The 20,246-nt window shown below is 43.5% G+C and overlaps 1 protein-coding gene across 4 annotated transcripts in view; it reads left to right on the top strand.

The window, feature by feature from the left end:
* Positions 1-19,466, top strand: part of GOLGA3 (golgin A3) — a 50,683-nt gene extending 31,217 nt beyond the window's left edge. For 3 of the 4 annotated variants that reach the window (XM_083716849.1, XM_083716848.1, XM_083716847.1), the window contains 10 exons: positions 331-474; positions 3,826-4,023; positions 5,121-5,237; positions 5,818-5,957; positions 7,287-7,419; positions 8,051-8,173; positions 8,490-8,654; positions 10,884-11,047; positions 14,300-14,544; positions 15,554-19,466. In XM_083716849.1, coding sequence (XP_083572975.1) covers positions 331-474; positions 3,826-4,023; positions 5,121-5,237; positions 5,818-5,957; positions 7,287-7,419; positions 8,051-8,173; positions 8,490-8,654; positions 10,884-11,047; positions 14,300-14,507 — 1,392 coding nt within the window. In that variant the 3' untranslated portion in view covers positions 14,508-14,544; positions 15,554-19,466. The remainder of the gene's footprint in view (positions 1-330; positions 475-3,825; positions 4,024-5,120; positions 5,238-5,817; positions 5,958-7,286; positions 7,420-8,050; positions 8,174-8,489; positions 8,655-10,883; positions 11,048-14,299; positions 14,545-15,553) is intronic. The other variant, XR_014558969.1, reaches the window with a different exon arrangement.
* Positions 19,467-20,246: the final 780 nt, after the last annotated feature.

The raw sequence follows: 20,246 nt of genomic DNA, 5'->3' as shown, positions 1-20,246 counted from the left end.
AGTGAGTCAGTTGTCTATCTCCTTCCCTCACTGGAGACCACTGGGGGGTGAGGGCATCCACCTGACGTCCAGAAGACATCAGGTGACCCATTTTGGGGGGCCTGCACAGTTTGAAATCAAACTGTTTGGGCAGATGTGCAGCCCGCAAAACATGCCTTGAAGCTATTTGCAAGACCCAGTGATCATTGAGTTTTGCAGAACCCTTTCAGAGTGCCTTGTGGGGCCTAATGTTGCTTGTGGGGCCGATGTTCCACACCCAAACTTTAAGCAATTGAATTCCTACCCCAACTGAGATGCCTAACTAGACTTACTTTGTCTTTTCGCTTTCAGGAAAGGATTCAGGCACTGGAGACAGAACTGGAGGTTGTCGGCCACAGTAAGATGGTTCTAGAAAAGGAGCTGCAAGAAGTGATCTCGCTCACCAGCCAGGAACTGGAGGAGTACAGAGAGAAAGTCCTTGAACTTGAGGACGAGGTAATTGTGTTGGCTTCTTGTTATCCTATATCTCCTTGATGTGGTGCTGCTTCTGTAGGCTGGATGCATGTAACCAGTTCCTGAGGATCAGCACTGGTCTAGATCTGTCTAGTGGAGGTAGACTGGTGCAGAAACTGACCTATGAACTACGGCAGTTGTGCAGAATATATCTCAGCCAAAGGGCCACATTCCTTTCTGGGCAGCCTTCTGGGGTCTACATGCTGTGGTGGGCGGGGCCAGAGGCAAAAGTGGGTGGGGCCATGAATGTACATGTTAGCGTTTGTACAGAAGGCAAATAACAAAAACAACAACAACACTATTATTATATGCACCCCACCCATCTGACTGGGTTGCCCCAGCCACTCTGGGTGGCTTCCAATATATACAGTCATACCTCGGGTTACAGACGCTTCAGGTTATGTTTTTTTGGGTTACGGACGCGCCGAAACCTGGAAGTACCAGAATGGGTTACTTCCGGGTTTCGGCGGTCACGCATGCGCAGAAGAACTAAATCGTGCTTTGTTCATGCACAGAAGCGCCGACTCACAACCTGCGCATGCGCATATGCAGCACTGCGGGTTGTGAACGTACCCCTCGCACGGATCATGTTCGCAACCCGAGCATCCACTGTATATAAGAATAATGAAACATTAAACATGAAAAAAAATCTGTATACAGTATATGCCCCTCTCTATCTAGGCAAAAATGAGGCATTATCAGATTTTAAGGATAGCTTCCAGCCAGACATAAAAACACTCAAGGCAGGTGCAAAGCCGGGCCAGTAAGGTGTGTGGCCTTGGAAAAGTACTGAGGGTCAGATGGAGAGACTTGGAAGTCTGCATTTGGTTCCTGCCCCTGAGGTTCTCAACCCCAGAACTATGGAGCTCTGATTCAAAATTCACCTCTGCCATGAGCTCACTCTGCCATTGCTGGCACAGAAGGTCAACAGTGTTGGGCACCTGCTAAGGCCCATGCAGGGGTGGACTTGGTAATCTTTTGTAATATGGCGCCCCGTGCGACGCCAAAATTTGGTGCCCCCAAATGGATCTTCTCAGTTATGGGTTTTCTCAATTTTGCTGCCCCTCGGCTTGGTGCCCTGTGCCACCAACTGTCCATGTTCCACCATTTCCCAGCAGCCTCCTTGCTCTTCTACCACTGCTATTCTTCTTTGCCCCATACACCTGCTCTCTCCAAATGAGTCTAACTTCTGTGTGCTTTGCCCTGCCCTGTCTCTCCCCTGGGAGGCGAGTGCCTGTTCAGGCCAAGAGAAGGAGGGAGGTACAGTGGTGCCTCGCAAGACTAATCCGTTCAGTGAGTCTCTTCGTCTTGCGGTTTTTCCGTCTTGCGAAGCACGGCTATTAGCGGCTTAGCGGCTATTAACGGCTTAGCGGCTTTAAGAAAAAGGAAACAAACTTGCAAGAACTCGCAAGACCATAGGGAAATTTGTCTTGCGGAACGACTCAAGAAACGGAAAACTCTTTCGTCTTGCGAGGCATTCGTCTTGCGAGGTACCACTGTAAATATGCAGCAGGAACAGCAACCAGCAGGAGGGCCCCCCTGCTAAGAGAGTCTCTTGCCCAAGGAAACCTGCACTGCCTTTGGCAAATCTATGCTTTACAAGTCCCTTCTGCAGTATGGGGGCAATCCTGCTCTGCCTTCCAGCATTGTTACATTACAATAACGTCATATATGTCAAGCATCTTGAGCACTGAAAAAAGCTGTACGAATGCTTGTTGTTGTAATGCCATATGTGGTGCTTGGGTTCAAGGCCTAACAGATTCCTTAGCCCTCTGGTTAATGCACGATAGCCAGTGTAACATGAGGCACTACGATGCTCTAGACTGGGCATTGATTTGTGAGTTTTGCCATGCGGGAAGCTCAGCTGTGCAGCATAGGACAACATCGAAATGAATGCAGATGATGTAAGGACATCCTCCTTCAGCTCCAGAGAGAACCAGATTTGCGGGTGTACCAGCTGAAGTCAACCTGATGCAACAGCTGTACCTTAAATTGTTTTGATCAGGATGCCTCCAGGGTCTGCAGCTATACACAACACTTCTCAACTCTGCAGTAACACAAATATACTCGTTATCTCGCTTTCCTCCTCCGGGGAGAAGTGATTTTCTTTTAACGCGTGATAATTTTTGAGTTGAAAACACTGGAAATTTCTACAGCCCATTTAAAAAGTAGGAACTCCACAGCGGTCTGTCCCAAACCATCTATTAGATTTGTATTTAAACAACCTGAAAAGCTTGGTTGAAAAAACCAATTAATTCCTCCATGCTGTGCAAGTATCTCGGCAACTAAGGTGATGGTTTTCTAAACGGATACAAGTCTGGAATACAGTTTGATTGTTTTACTTCACTAGCTATATTTCTGTACCACCCTTTAGCCAAAAAAAGTTACCTGGGCAGCGCACAGACAAAAGGTGGAACCAAGAAGTGAAACAAGCAAATGAACAAACAAACATAGTCATACCTCGGTTGGTTGGAGCCTGGTGCTGATAACACCAGGGTTACAGGGTTGATTCCCATAAGGGACAACTGCATCTTCCTGCATTGCAGAGGTTTGGGCTAGATCAGGCATCCCCAAACTCAGCAGATGGTTTTTGGACTACAATTCCCATCATCCCTGTCCACTGGTCCTGTTAGCTAGGGATGATGGGAGTTGTAGTCCCAAAACCATCTGCTGAGTTTGGGGATGCCTGGGCTAGATGATCCTCTGGGTCCCTTCCAACTCTTTGATTCTAGTGTCATATCCAACTTAGTCCTACTCAGAATAGACCCATTGACATTACTGGATGTAACTTAGTCATGCCCATTACTTTCAGTGGGTATGAGTAAGACCAATTGCCCATCCAGTCTGGCATCCTGTTTTCCCAGTGGCCTTCCAGATGCCTATGGGAAGCCTGCAAGCAGGACCTGGGTGCAACACCACTCTCTCTTCCTGTGGTTCTTAGCAGCTGGTGTTCAGAAGCATCCTGCCTCCAACTATGGCAGTAGCATTGGATATAAAACAGCATCTGAATAAAGCCAGCAACAGAAATAAAGCAAATAGCTTTAAAAGCATAAAAAATGGAACTCAGAAAGGCTTTAATCTGTACTAGATGAGCCTCTCTGGACAGTGCATTCCATAACTAGGTGCCACTACTGAAAAGACCCTAGAAGCCATCTGACAGGTATTCGAGCAGAAGGGCCTCTGAAGATGACTTTAGGATCTGGGAACTTCTAACAGATAATTCATCGGTTTATAAACAGGGTTTCTTCATTGTTTGCTACTCAGTGACATTCAGTGAGCCTGCAAAGTGATTCCTTATGGTGGCTGCAGTAATTGTTCCTATTTTTCATTTAGCTTCAGGAAGCCAGGGGCTTCCGGCGAAAGATAAAGCGACTGGAAGAGATGAACAAGAAGCTCTCCCTTGAGCTGGAGCATGAACGCGGGAAGCTCACTGGTCTCGGCCAGTCCAACGCAGCTCTGCGGGAACACAACCGCATCCTCGAAGCAGCGCTAGCAAAGAGAGAGGCGGATCTGGTGCAGCTGAATCTTCAGGTACTCTGAGCCGTTTCTGCCTGGGCTGGTGCTGTAAATCGGTTCCAGTTCTTTAGGTTCTCATTCATTTTGGTCAGCAGTCTGTGAATATTACATAGGAGGGATGCATCATAATGGAGGGACACGGGAAAGGGCCTTCTTGGTGGCTGCTCCCAGGCTCTGGAACTCCCTCCCTGGAGAAGCTAGACTGGCTCCCTCCTTGTTGTTCTTCCGCTGCCCAGTGAAGATCTTCTTGTTCCAACTTGGGAACTGACTGCTTTTAATGAAGGGCTGATGCTGTGCTGTTTTTATTGTAATTATTTGTATGTTTAAAACAGATCGTATACATACACACACACACACACACATATATATATATATATATATATATATATAATAATTTCAATGTTTAATTCCCCCCCCCCCCGTGTTTTTAGTGGTTCTTGTTTTTATCCGTAAGCTGCCTTGAGTCCCATCAGGGGAAAAAAGCAAGGGATAAACACACAAAAACACACATTTGTACACCATTTAATCACTGTCAGCTCTAAGTGGTGCACAAGAGGCTCAATACACTAAGAGTAAAAATGAGCTAAAACTCATTATAAAATCAGAGTTTGATTAAAAAGCCTGCTGGAAAGGAATTGAAATCAAACTCAACAGGAAGAGAGTTTCACAAAACTGGTTCCACAATGCTGAATGCACAGCTCCTCGTCACTATGAACCATGGGGAATGTAGTTTGTTAAGGTTTCCAAGAGTGGTTCAGAGACCCCTATTCCCTTCATCAAGCTACAATTCCCAGAGTGGTTTAACAGCCAATCCCTCTTCCCAGGGTGCTGTGGGAACTGTAGCTCTGTGAGGGGAATGGAGGTCTCAGAACAACTCTCGGAAACCTTAACAAACTACACATCACATGATTCTTTGGGAGAATCATTGGCTTTTTCAAGTGGTATGTTGACTTTTTCCAAGTATGATGCTGCTTTAAAAAGCATGTGGGGCCTTAGTTAAGCACACCTGCTCTCAGAAAGCATCAGCCAATGCAGTGAGCAAGCCCAAGGACACCAGCATTAAGTCCTTTGTATCGGGAGGGTTCACCTTGTGGGTTTTGTCGATGGCCCAGGTCCAGGCAGTTCTGAAGCGCAAAGAGGAGGAAGACCAGCAAATGAAGCAACTAATCCAAGCCTTGAAGATGGCCTTGGAAAAGGAGAAGACGAAAGTCAACAGCCTTAAAGAACAGGTAAGAACTGGTGTGTGTGTGTTACTTTTCACCTTGAGCATTTTAAGACTTGCCTGCACAACTGGGCAGAGGGCCCTGTGTGTGGTATGCATATAAATGAGCAGCAGCCATTAAGGACTGTTGCATGATTATGGTTAAATGGCAGTGAACTGTGAAGCCCTCCATTTCAGATCTTGGCTGAAGCCACAGGCTCTGTGAGTGGCCTCTGATATGCTAAGACCTCCCTAGTCCCTATTTTGGCAGCAGGAGGATCGTCACATGACAGGCTTTTGCTATGATTGCCAAGGTAGTGCATGTAAGTTTTTGGACTACAATTCCCATCAGCCCCAGCCAGTGTGGCCAGTTGTCTGGGATGGGGGGAGTTGTAGTCCAGCAACATCTGGAGGGCCAAAGGCTCCCCAGCCTAGAATGAGAGTGAGAAATCGCAGGTGATAAAGATGGAGAAGGGGCAATCTTTAGTTGTAGGCTTGTGGTCCTTAAACAGAGATGCAGCACACATGGGGGATGGGGTCAGGGAAATGGATGGGGTAGGATGGCGGAGATATAATGATCCATACACTGATGCTCTTTGCTGCTATAGGTTGCAACAGTCAAAGTTGAGGCAGCGCATAATCGCCGTCATTATAAAGCAGCTGCCCTTGAACTTGGCGAGGTGAAACGAGAGCTGCAGGCCAAAGAAGTCCTCATCAGGGCCCTTCAGGCTGAAGTGGACAAACTGCAGTGAGTATCACAAGGAAACTGAAACTACATTTCTATTAAAAATATGTATAGTTTGGTGTTTGGGGACAAAAAACCCATATATTTTAGGAGGAATTGCAAGGCATCATCATGGGTTAACCATGAATGAAGGATGAACACATGAATATAGTGGTACCTCGGGTTACATATGCTTCAGGTTACATATGCTTCAGGTTACAGACTCCGCTAACCCAGAAATATTACCTCAGGTTAAGAACTTTGCTTCAGGATGAGAACAGAAATCGTGCTCTGGCGGCGCGGCAGCAGCAGCAGGCCCCATTAGCTAAAGTGGTGCTTCAGGTTAAGAACAGTTTCAGGTTAAGAACGGACCTCCAGAACGAATAAAGTACCGTATTTTTTTGCACCATAACACTCACTTTTTTCCTCCTAGAAAGTAAGGGGAAATGTCTGTGCGTGTTATGGAGGAAATGCCTATGGGTGGCATCCCTACGGACTTTCCTCCTCTAAAAACTACGTGCGTGTTATGGTCCGGTGCGTGTTATAGAGCGAAAAATACGGTACTTAACCTGAGGTACCACTGTAACGGGAGTTGGGGCCAACCGGCTGGGCCTGCCCCCCAACATCCCACCTGGTTCTACCCCACTGATTTCCACACTTTTGGAAGCCTTTATATGTGGGGAGGAGCTGCACAAGTGCAGAACTTCGCCCAAAAAGTGGAGGTCAGGGGATGGAGTCAGGTGGCTGAGCTGTGTTGGAAGCCAGAATGGCGAGCTGGTAACTGAAGGAAGCTGCATGGATGCATTTATCTGCCTTATCCCCAGGAGGGGGCTCTCTTTATCCTCTGTGAAGCAGCTCTGAAAGAATTCTATCCGCTGATTGCTCTGTGCCTCCTACTGCAAGAAGCTTGGCAGTTCTCCTACTTTGTGGTTCTTTGGTTGCCTGCCTTTGATGGTTACAGTCCCCCATTTTCATTCTAGCATAATTGCAACCTTGGTTGATAATGTACAGTGGTACCTCGGGTTACATATGCTTCAGGTTACAGACTCCACTAATCCAGAAATAGTACCTCGGGATAAGAACTTTGCTTCAGGATGAGAACAGAAATAGTGCTCCGGCGGTGCGGCAGCAGCAGGAGGCCCCATTAGCTAAAGTGGTGCTTCAGGTTAAGAACAGACCTCCAGAATGAATTAAGTACTTAACCCGAGGTACCACTGTATTGAACGAACTTTAATGTGTACAGTTTATTTTATCTCCCCTCAGTGTTCTTGCCGTGCCTCCTCGAGAGGTGTGCTCTGCAATCTGAGAGCTGTGTTCTCCTCACCGTGGTGTGAATCTGTCTTTTTCTTCTAGAGTTGAAGATGGGAAGCATTCAGCAGAAGTATCCCAGTTCCAGGAAGAGCTGGCAGAAGCTCGTTCCCAGCTCCAGCTCCTCCAGAAGCAGCTGGATGAGCAACTTAGCAAGCAGCCTGCAGAAAACCAAGAGGTGAAGCATCAGTATTGCTCATTCTCTGCTTCCTGAATGTTGATCTAGGGGCATTGTTAGTGGTGTGACATTTGACATTATCTTTTTCTGAGTGGGCAATGATTTGATGGGTGAATCTAGGTTATTAAACAGGGCACCAATGGGGTGAAATATGCTTAATTCAAAATTACATTATCTAGAGATTATGGTGGGGGGTGGAGGGATGAATGGGATCAACTGAGAGCAAACTGAATTTATTTGGGAAATTAATTGAGAGTAAATGAATTTAAAACAACTGATTTGGAGTTGGGAGCAAAATAATTGAAGAATTTACCTGGAGTGGGAATTTGCCGGCCTTCCTCCTGCGGCATTTTAGGTTCTAGGTTTTGCATCAATATGTATAAATTAGCAAATGCACATTTTATGCAAAATTGCGAGCTTTGCAGAGGCATCTGTTTGGGCACAGTGAGAATAGAGTGCTGGGTCAAATAGACCATTTAGTCTGACCCAACTGGGCTCCTCTCCTGTTTTTATTATATCTCACTGAACTTCAATGTGATTTAATTGACCTGCAGTATTACAGCTTCTTCTGTAATTATATTTTGAAATACAACCCCCCCCCCAAAAAAAACCCCACAACCACATTTCTTAGGTTGAAGATCTCAAGTGGGAAGTGGAACAGAAAGAGAGAGAGATCCAAGCCCTGAAGCAGCAGTTGGACTTGACTGAGCAACGTAACCAGAAGGAGTTGGAAGGAGTACAAGCTGTTTTACAGGTATTTCATTGGACTGTCAGCCAGTTGTCATGGAAGATCTGTTACGAGACATAATAAGATGCTAATGAAATAAAAGGTTTATGAGCGTTCCAAGCTTCCACCAGAGTTCAGATTCTATAAGACTTGTAAGACTACGGCTACAATCCTATAACTCTATATGGGAGTTACCCACATTGAACTCAATGGGATTTGCTTCTGAGTAGATAGGTAGAGGCTTGCCATCTAAAAGAAGTGACCTCTTTCCTTTTTTTTTTTTTGAATGATCTTTGGTTAATGCAGAAGGTCAATGTCTCCAACAATCCCTTCTTCATTCTAGAATATCAAGACAGAGTTGGAGATGGTTCGGGATGATTTGTCCTTAACCCAAAAAGATAAAATCACGCTTCAGGCAAAAGTGACTGAACTCAAGAATAGCATGAAGACTCTACTGCAGCAGAACCAGCAACTGAAGCTGGACTTGAAGCATGGAAAGATGAAAAAGGTACTTAAGAAACACAATCTTCGTCTGTATTTCATCCTTTTCCTAGAGAACACAATAATCTTAGTTTTATCATAATTAATTTGCAATAACTCCCCAAGGCTTTCAGCAATCACCTCAAGCCCACTTTTTGTCAGAGACAAAAGTACTACATCTTCTACATATAATAGAATTGGCAGGGGTTTGTTTGACAGACTAGCATAATAAGTATGTTCCACTGGTAAAAGGTAAAGGTAAAGGGACCCCTGACCATTAGGCCCAGTCGTGACCGACTCTGGGGTTGCAGCACTCATTTCACTTTATTGGCCGAGGGAGCCGGCGTACAGCTTCTGGGTCATGTGGCCAGCATGACTAAGCCGCTTCTGGCGAACCAGAGCAGCGCACAGAAACACCATTTACCTTCCCGCTGGAGTGGTACCTATTTATCTACTTGCACTTTGACGTGTTTTTCAACTGCTAGGTTGGCAGGAGCAGGGACCGAGCAACGGGAGCTCACCCCGTCGCGGGGATTCGAACCGCCGACCTTCTGATCAGCAAGTCCTAGGCTCTGTGGTTTAACCTACAGTGCCACCCGTGTCCGCTTCCTGCCAAATAATTTATATAAAAAGAGTAGGGGCAAATATGCATCCCTGTTTCATTCCTTTGAGAGCAAGGATGGAGTAGGATAGATAACCTTTGCAATTACTACCCCAAATAAAAGGGTAAATACATGTAACCTTCCAAATTGTCCTCCAGTAACCATCTCAGAAATTAAGAGTCTTATCTCTAAGCTTAAAAAAGGCAAGCCCCCAGGAACTGATGGTACTTGAGAAACAACAGCAAAACAAAAGGGCTTTTCCCTGAGAACACTTGAGCTATAAGAGCAAGACCAAATGAAACAAATACGCAGTGGCATTTATGGCTGTTAACTTAAGCTTAAATGCCTGGTGAAGTGTTAGAAGCAGCTGTTGTCTTTTCGCTAAAGAAGAAACAACGTAAATTGAGACGTGCTTCATTTTAGACTGGTCACAGAATCCAGCTTTTATTGGTTCATAATTGTCGTACATTGAGTGAAGTGGGATTGTGCACACAGGGTAGGATGCACAGAGAGAGAGTGTGCCCCCCCCCCAGTACAAATGCATTGCATTATGAGTTGCTTTGAACCATCTGTCTTGGCTTATCGAACTTTCACAAGCTGCAATTAAAATAGGAAGCTTCTAATGAACTGAAAAACAGTTGTTACCAGCTTCGGAACAAGCCAGGATGTTAACTAACTCCCAAACCCTGGATTTATCATTGTGGCTTATTTCAAAGCTGATAGCTCTAAGTTGGATGAAATGGGAAACAGATAATAAAATAATCTAAGCTGCCATTTATACAGTGGCATTCATGGCTGATTAAATGTCCTGACCATATTTGGGGGTCAAGTGAGAGCGTAGTCAATTTTAATAAAATATTATTAAAAAATATAATGTGCAATAATTACCCAGTTACAGAAAATGAAAAATAAAACAACAAACACTGAGAATTGTCTCTGAATACAGCAACAAACTTTTGTCAAAGTGTATATGCTAAAACCATTATAATTTTAACAAGCAGCAAAAATGTAGTGTATCGGCAGCAATTAGGGTCTATAGCAGTTTATATAAAGGCAAGAGGAAAAGAGAAAAATAATAATTAAAATATGTGCTTCATACATGCCAAACTGTGCTGTAGACCATAGGTCCTGTCCTACCGTATGCCTCACACAAAGGAAACACGACAATTTTTATGCAGTCTGGGGCGACTTTATTAAAGAGTGTAGTCAATTGAACAGGATGCCAGCCCTATTTAATTCCAAAATATTTTCTTCTTGTTCTATCTATCTATCTATCTATCTATCTATTATTTAATAAAATTTATTTACCACTTGATTGTAAGAAACCTCAAACAGCTTACAAAAAAGACATTAATATTATTGGCAAAAACAATTATAACTAATTAAGGTGTTCAAAATTTAAAACCTGCAATAAATTAAATCCGCATTCTAGATAGCTGGGTTGGCTTGTCTAAACAGGTGCCGAAAAGAGTACAGTAAATCACTAAGCAGGAGTTCCAAAGCGTTAGTTGCTGCCATGGTAAAAGATTGAGTTCTTACAAATGACCTTTTTCTGCTGGTGGAAAGCATGTCTTAAGAACTGTGCTTCAGGTTTTCACAGTAGAGAGAGCTGCTGCTTACTGCATGTGGATTAATTTGTTTCTTCTTTCAAAAAGAGGAAAACACTGAAGGGAGAGTCAAATCCTTCAAACCCGGTGACTCCAGTGAAGATTCCTGACTGTCCTGTCCCGGCAGCTTTGCTGGAAGAGTTGCTGAAACCTTCAGCAGCTGTGAATAAAGAGCCTTTGAAAAACCTCAACAGCTGCCTCCAGCAACTCAAGTGAGTAAAATCCTGCTGTCTCTCTGGTATTTTTTTTTAAACCTGCATATTACTACTTATAAGTATTTTAGCAGCTTCATGAACAGTGACATGGACAGATGGTGTTTGCTTTTTTTGTCTGAAATGCTCAGGTCTTCTGTGTAGGAAATATGTCAATATTTATGTTCTGCTTTTAGGGGTTTTTTCTTTTTCTTTCTTTTTCTTTTAAGATATATTATTATGAAATGACAACTAGTAGGATATTGGGTTAGAGACCAAGGCTGCCATCCTACTCACACTTGCTTTGGAGTTCAGAATTACTTTTTTTGTTTGTTTTGTATTTTTTCCCCCCAGAGACACAACTATCTTTAATAAGCACATAACTCGTCTCTATTCACTCCCACTTAGTATACAGTTGCTCCTCTAGCAGCGCAAACCTATGCATGCTTGCTCAGAGTTGTAAGTCCTAGAGTGTTCAATGGGGCTTACTTACTCGCAAGAAAGCGCTCCTAGAACTGCAATCCCAGACATATGCACAAAGGGGGTAAGTCCCACAATGGGATCCACTTCTGCAGACATGTTTGGTTCAGAATTACTTTTGAGTAGACGTGGTTAGGATTGCAGGCTAAGTGCTCCATCTCTGTGATTCTAAATGTAGAAGTCTCTATCCGTACAATTTAATTGTTTTCCTTGCCGTGTACATTGCCCTCTGTCACTATTCAGTTCTACCTTCTTACCTAACACTTTGTTTTCCTCCCAGTTCTGCTTTTTGATACTGTTCTTTGCGCTTGCTAAATACCGACAAGACAGGGTGCCAAAGGAGTCAACCTTTCCAATCCAAAGTAGACAACATGGCAGGGCATGGGGCATCTTTGCCTCCAGATGTTGTTAGGCTCCAGCTCCCATCATCCCAAACCTTTGATCACACTGACTGGGGTTGATAGGAGCTGGAGTCCAAGAACGTCTGGAGGGCCACAGGTTTATCCCTGCAACACAGTGTCTGTCTTGTATTTATTACATTTCCCGTATTTTTCACTCTATAAGATGCACCAGACCACAAGACGCACCTAGTTTTTGGAGGAGGAAAACAAGAAAAAAAATATTCTGAATCTCAGAAGCCAGAACAGCAAGAGGGATTGCTGCGCAGTGAAAGCAGAGATCCCTCTTGCTGTTCTGGCTTCTGGGATAGCTGTGCAGCCTGAATTCGCTCCATAAGATGCACACACATTTCCCCTTACATTTTAGGAGGGGAAAAGTGAGTCATAGAGCAAAAAATACGTTATATCCCACTTTCCTTGCCAAAGAATTCAAGGCAGTGTACCTGGTTCTCTTCAGTTCTTCACCTTTGACCTTGCAACAAATCTGTGATGTGCATTTGGTTGGCCCAAGCTCACCCAGAGAGCTTCATGACTGAGTAGTCCTAGTTCAGCACTAACCATTACCCCACACTACACCTCTAAAGTTGGTTTCCTGCCCCCTTGTGAACGCTACCGTTAAAGTGATATAGACTCTTGTATGTTACCATTGTGAAAATGGAAAACCTGTATTTTTTCTTATAATATAGATGTTAATATAGAAGACATGTTTTCTGGCCATTGCAGTGCAGACTTAAGAGAGGTTATAGATGATAAAGATCTGTAATCTCTCTCAAGTCTGCTTTATGACAGCCAGAAATGTGTCTTCCTGAACTCTTGGTGAATCCTGTGATATAAACCCATCCCCTTGTGTAAATACAACTAGCTGCCACTCAGTCTTCATCTGTAGTCTTGCCTTCTGACTTCATTATTTCATCCAATGAAAACTGACTGACACTAGGTTCAAGGGCAACCAAATAACAACCTTCACATAACTTAATTTCTGGAATTTTCTACCGTAAGCGTGGCAACGGCCACCAGCTTAGATTGTCTTATCCTCGTTTTAAACCCAAGTCATGGAAAATAAGTCTGCCGATGGTTATGACTAGAGAGACCTGTAACCAAATGTTGTGGCCTAGAGTACTCCAGTGCGCCTGCTAGCCAGCCATAACCTCTCCTGGGGTACTCCATTTCTTTCCCCTTTGTCTCCCCACCCAAACAAGTTAGCCTTCTTAGTAATCGTTTTGGTTCCTCCCCCTTCCCCAAGATGCTTTGTGTTTCCACAAGCCTTAGTGCTCCATGAAGGCTGCTGATACTTTTCTTGTGTGGGTGGTATCATTTTAGCTACGTAAAGAACAGTGGCACTTAGAAGAATTATAAAGGCTATAGATCAGGGGTGGCCAACTCTCAAGAGACTGCAATCTACTTTCAGAATTAAAAACTGGCAGTGATCTACAGTGATCAGTTCCATGTTGTTGAGCTTTTTTGGGGGGATTAAGTCACTCACAAAGGGACGCGGGTGGCACTGTGGGTTAAACCACAGAGCCTAGGACTTGCCGATTGGAAGGTTGGCAGTTCGAATCCCTGCGATGGGGTGAGCTCCCTTTTCTCGGTCTCTGCTCCTGCCAACCTAGCAGTTTGAAAGCACCTCAAAGTGCAAGTAGATAAACCGCTCCAGGAGGAAGGTAAACAGTGTTTCAGTGCGCTGCTCTGATTTGCCAGAAGCGGCTTAGTCATGCTGGCCACATGCCCTGGAAGCTGTACGCCGGCTCCCTCGGCCAACAAAGCGAGATGAGCGCCGCAACCCCAGAGTCGGCCACGACTGGACCTAATGTCAGGGGTCCCTTTACCTTTAAGTCACTCACAAAGGAATCACTTTGGATTAAATCAGCAGCACAGAGAAAGCTTCTTTTCAGCTTCCCTCCCAGAGATCAAACAACAATGGAGGCCGGGGCAGTAGTCAGTTTTAGCGACGCTAAGGAAAGGGAGCCAGAGATTGACCGCAATATACCAAAACCTTGCAGGGATCTACCAGTACAGCGGCTCTCAACCTGTGGGTCCCCAGATGATGTTGGACAACAACTCCCATCATCCCTAGCTAGCAAGGCCAGAGCTCAGGGATGATGGGAGTTGTAGTCCAACAACATCTGGGGACCCACAGGTTGAGAACCGCTGTACCAGTAGATCGCGATCGACCTGTTGGACATCCCTGCTATAGATGATAACAACAAATCAGAATTTCCATGTTCAGCGTCAGTTTGCCACTCAATCCTGATTGCTGAGCAACAGAGAGCGGGGTTGCTGTTTTCATTGTGGGCTTCTTGGAGGCATCTGCTGGACTAGATGGGACTTTGGTCTGATCCATTAGGGCTCATACTACATTCTTATCCCACCCTTTGCTCCTTTCTGCTCAACAAAGGCAGGAGATGGACAGCCTTCAACGTCAGATGGAAGAGCATACGATAACAGTCCATGAATCGATGTCTTCGTGGACCCAGATAGAAGGGCAACTAACGGACTTTACATCTAACTTTGCTGCAACTACGACGGGCAACCAGAGCCTCTCCGTTGTAGACCTAAAGGATAATAACCTAAGTGCTGGGGGAAATGAAGAGCCGATGCAATGACTTCTTCGCCTCTTGCTTCACTTCACAGCTATTCAAAGTATGTGAAACATGTTCATCAGCCCTATTTGAAACCAAGTTTTAGAGAGCTCCATCTGTTTTTCCTTTTGAATAGGGGGAAAAATGTCAGAGGCAAAACATTTGAGGATAATGCTATATTAAAATACATTTTAATCTGTCTTGGAGGAAAAAGAAATGTGATGTTTGGTCTCCAGTAAGACATTTTCATCTGTTCAGAAGTAGTTAAAGTGATATTGTTGCAGAGGAATGTGACGCCACTTCCAACCCTTTATTTTTTTTAATTTTTATTTTTGTTAGTAAAAAAAGTAATAGGCCGAGGATTTTGCTGATATGCAAAGCTATGTGAGCAGAAGTGAGCACACTAAGCTCCTTTCCCTGCCCCACCCCCAGACTCATGTAGGGCAAAGGTTTGAAACAAGGAGTCTTTTCTATTTGTGGATTGCATAATCAGGGCCAGAGACTGAGGTTCTAAATTGAGCTCTCTGCATCAGAGCTTCATCCTCCATAAGTGGAAGGATGACAGGGGTGGGTGGAGCTGAGTGCATTTCTCCCCCCGCCCCCTTGCTCACATGGTACATTTTATATGAATTCAGACTGGCCAAATAAGACTACAGTGGTGCCTCGCAAGGCGAAATTAATTCGTTCCGCAAGTTTTTGCGTCTTGCGAAGCACGGACTTTGGAAAAGCTTCTAAAATCACCGAAGTCTTCAAAAACCTCAAAAAAGGCTACCACACCGCGTGCTATGAGTTGCTCCTCGAAGTGAATGCACGGTTTTAAGAAAAAGGAAACAAACTTGCAAGACAAAAGAAACAAACTTGCAAGACCATAGGGAAATCCGTCTTGCGAAGCAACTCAAAAAACGAAAAACCCTTTCGTTTTGTGAGTTTTTCGTCTTCCGAGGCATTCGTCTTGCGAGGTACCACTGTAATGACTTGGTCTGCTGTAGACATGAGAATATGAACCAGAACTTTCACACACCCTAGGCTGGTAATTGAATCTCTTTTTTTTTTGTTTTGTTTTGTTTTAGAGACACACCCTTGATTGATAGAGACTACCAGTTCTAACCAATAACTTACTGGTGGCCATGAATCTCAAAACCACCAACTCTGAAGTAGTTCCATTGCATCAATTGGGACTACTTCAAAGGAAATAGATTGAGGATCCACAACCAAAGGCCAGTGGAGAGCTTTGATTTCACTTTGGCAGATGCATTTTGCACCTTTTTTGTTGTTGTTGTTCCTGTCTTTTGAGGACTCCTCCAGTGCAGGGTGTATATAAATACTTCAACTCTGTTCTTGTCCTGGAGTATCTGTTTTTAAGTGGACTTACTCTGTAGGTTACAAATCACCAGGGGTTGGGTTTTATTTTTGCTTTGTTAATTTTTTTTGCATCTTATATTTTGGTTGAAAAATGAGAGATATATATATATATATATGTATGTATGTAATGGGGCCTAAGGAAAGCCGGCCCCTAAAATACGGAGTTTTAGAAATTTACTTACTGTATATTTCAAACATGAATGTCATACTGCCTGTAACCCTTGTTTGTTGGCTTTAATCCCCCATCTCCTTATGCAGGGATCCAGACCCTGCAGTCCTTCAGAAGTCATTGGACTCCCACACCCACCATCCCTAACCATTGGCCATGCTGGCTGTGGCTGATGGGAGTTGGAGTCCAACGTCATCTGGTCTAATGACTAGTTAGGAGCCTAGTGCTCATGTAGCTGCCTTTACAGACAGACCCTGCTGAGCTATAATTAGCAGGCTGAAACAACATGCCTTAGGTTTTCACTTTTTATCTCCGCCCCCCCCCCCCCCCCGCTCAATTACTGACAACAGAAAGCCACCTTTGCTGTGTTTTGAAGCACATTGACTTGGCTTAATCTACTTTCTGTTTTGAATATGGCCCCAGGATGCTTTAGAGAAAAAATACTGCTAGAGAACAAACGGATTGTCAGCAGTCTTGACTGAACGATAAAGAAATCTGGGATGTAACAATTGCAGAGTCCGGAACTAGAAGTTAAGGTGTTTTGAAAATGATAGCTACTTGTCTTACCACCACTGCCACCCTGCCCTGGTCTTCTGCGACATCACATTATGGTGTACACCTAGCTACTACCAAAAATGGTGGCAACCTCTGATTTCCTGCAATATTAAATGCAGCTCATCAGTGATGTTGGTGTGTTTTACTGACTGATGATCTTCCGTGGGTGGGCCAGGAGCCACAGCTGATCATGCCCCACCCTAAAGTGGGTCACACATTTAGCAGTAGCTGACTTACGGGGGAGAAACTGGGAAGGCAAAATGGAAAGCAAGATAGGCACTGACGGTGGGGTTTTTTAAGCGTCCCATGTTGCAAGCTGGGGTTAAAGGTGGACCCCAGCTTTGAAAAATTTTAAGATTTCTATATTAGATATTACAGTGGGGAAACAGGGTACTAGATGCATGATTGCCACTTCCGTAGTATTTAGTTCTGACCTGAATTTTAGGGTAGATTGATAGCAAAAACAAAAACTCTGGGGTAAGTGGCTTTGAGGGTCTCGGCCTCTGCGTCATTCTCAAACTGCATACTGTATTAGACTCAAATTTAAACAAACTTACTGAGGGGAAGGAATGTCTTTGGATCAGGATAGTTCTATTGTGGGTTTCCTTCCAGATAACATACAGAGACCATCTTCCCATCAGGGACAGAGTATGGTATTCCCATGTTGCATTTAAGAAAAGAAAAGAAAAAACCCCACTCACCACAACCCTGGCTTCATATTGAAGATTTGATTTTTCTACGGTTTGCACCCAATGTTTATCATATTCAGAGCAGATGTATTGAAATTAATGGACATAAATAATTTAGGTCCATTAATTTCAATGGATCTACTCTGATTATAATTTATTGGAAACATCCCATAGTCTTTTTTTTAATACTATGAACCATAATTTTGAAACTGCAGTAAAACATTTTAATATTTGCATATAGTATATGAAGGAAAGGTACTTTTAAAATGTAAATGTTTTTTTGTTTCTGTTAATGTGACAATGACTATTTTATAAGACTAATCAAACTGTTATCGAGACGAAACATGGAAAGCTTTATTGATTAACCCGGATATGCTAATAGCTTTTACTACTAGTAAGTCTATTTTGCAGAGTAAATAGTAATGATTTCTTTTTGCTGCTGTTCACAATCTTGAAGCTTATGTACTTGCTAACTTAAAGAGGAAGAAATTCTATAGTATTTAAACACCAAAGGTAATACTATGTAATGATTAATATATATTCAGCTCCCCAATTTGCACCAGTGGGATTTTCATGTTGCTGTTCTACTTAGCACACGGTATTATTTACAGGAATGATTCTCGTATTTATAAATCTTGACAACTTCTGTTCATGTGTTAAATACTAAATTAGGTAACACACCTCTTTCAGGCCTTTACCAATTCCTGACCAGCTCTTTAAAACAGAACCGGATTGTATATTCATAAAGCAGTATGTAGCCTTGTATGTCTTTCTCCTTTGGGAAAGGAAATCTTATTTCTCTTCTTATTTCCCAGCTGAAAATGCTTCCTTCCTCTCTTTTAAGACATCTCCCCTCCCTTCTTTATATCTACTATTAACATGCCATTTTGAGCAGAAAGGAAATGGGTCTAAACTTGAGAGAGCAAAAGAGAGCACACTTAACTAGCAACAAACATAATTTCAGAACTTTTATTGTTCTCTCCCTCTGTCTAGGAGACTGTGCCCTTTTTAAAAAGTGCAGTCTTTTAAATCCATAGTTCAAGGAAAAGCTTCCAGAGCAACCATAGATTAGCCAAGTGGACAGGTGCCTCAGTTAACACTGGCATGTTTTTAGAGATCGGAAGAATCATCTTGAAGGGATCCAGTGTGTAAGATTATTGGAATGTGCTTCTTTTCAATACCTATTAAGGTATATTTTCAACTGCAAAATGGGGAAGAAACCACAAAATGCTCCGTCTGAATATTGCAGAGGTTTGTTTGTTGTTGTTGTTTTTTTTTAAAAAAAAAAAGCTCCAGCATTCCTTTTGGAGCATTGTTTGAGGGATTTTCTGCAGTCTTTCAGTGTTACAGTAAAAAGAAAAAGGCACATTTTATGCTTCTCTAAATTGAGCGTCTGCATTATTGCAGAATGTTGCATGTTAATTCCACTGTCTTCCAACTTGTTTGGAAACATGGGTACTCTGTTAACACACTTCTTCCTTTTCCTTGTGGAGGACAATGTTCTCTTTTTCCTATCAGGAAAATGTTATTGCTATTTCGGTAAAGACAAGCAGTTTTCTAGAATGACATATGCATGTTGGATGTATTGCGCATTACTGCTTCTTCAGTATGTACAATTCAGTACTTGTGGGAGTATCTATAAGCAGGTGTGCTGATCAGCATGAGAGCATTAAAGGTAGATAACTCTGATCATTATAAACCAAAATGTATCAAATTCTTCTTTGATATGATAGATACGCAATTAAAAACAGTTAATCCCTGTCACTCTTATTTATAAGAGGGCTCTAACTATGCTGATCTTTTTACTCTTCCTCCTGAAAACTCAGAGTTAATGCTAACCTGCTGGAATTAGATGGTTTATGTCCCAGTGGCGCATATCATTCTAGCCACTAGGAAATTATCTGTGAAAACCTGCCTTGCCTTGAATCGACCTGCACAGAGTTATTTGAAGAAATAATACCGAAAATTTCTCATACATATTCTGTCACATCTTAAAGGTTTCAATCAGTTACTGTGTTGATAAGGAAAAGCATCACCTCCATAACAATGTTCAATTGGGAGTTCCAAACAAGGGAGGAGTTATGAAGTTTTTGACTTAAGGATTCATGACTGTGACCTTTTTAAAAAGCATGTTAATGAAAAAAGTAATTAGGATGTGCATAAAAGTTCTTGAACAGGTTTTGTGCAATAAACTATTTTTCATAAAAAGTGTTTCCATTGTTTATTATGGTAAAATGGGGAGGGAGATGATTCAGGTGCGCAGCCTGGGAGTCATTTTGGACTCACAGCTGTCCGTGGAGGCGCAGGTTAATTCTGTGTCCAGGGCAGCTGTCTACCAGCTCCACCTGGTAGGCAGGCTAAGACCCTACCTACCCGCGGACTGTCTCGCCAGAGTGGTGCATGCTCTAGTTATCTCCTGCTTGGACTACTGCAATGTGCTCTATGTGGGGCTACCTTTGAAGGTGACCCGGAAACTGCAATCAATCCAGAATGCGGCAGCTAGCCTGGCGACTGGGAGTGGCCGCTGGGACCACATAACACCGGTTCTGAGAGATCTGCATTGGCTTCCAGTACGTTTCCGAGCACAATTCAAAGTGTTGGTGCTGACCTTTAAAGCCCTAAACGGCCTCGGTCCTGTATACCTGAAGGAGCGTCTCCACCCCCATCGTTCAGCCTGGACACTGAGATCCAGCGCCGAGGGTCTTCTGGCAGTTCCCTCATTGCAAGAAGTAAGGTTACAGGGAACCAGACAGAGGGCCTTCTCGGTAGTGGCGCCCACCCTGTGGAACACCCTCCCTTCAGATGTGAAGGAAATAAGCAGCTATCCTATCTTTAAAAGACATCTGAAGGCAGCCCTGTTCAGGGAAGTTTTTAATATTTAACGCTGTATTGTTTTTAATACTTGATTGGGAGCTGCCCAGAGTGGCTGGGGAAACTCAGCCAGATGGGCGGGGTATAAATAAATAAATAATAATAATAATTATTATT

Source organism: Podarcis gaigeae (assembly GCF_964106915.1).
Source record: "Podarcis gaigeae genome assembly, chromosome: 16".
Lineage (NCBI taxonomy): Eukaryota > Metazoa > Chordata > Lepidosauria > Squamata > Lacertidae > Podarcis > Podarcis gaigeae.
Note: the sequence above shows the minus strand (reverse complement) of the source record. Positions and strands in the feature narration are given on the sequence as shown.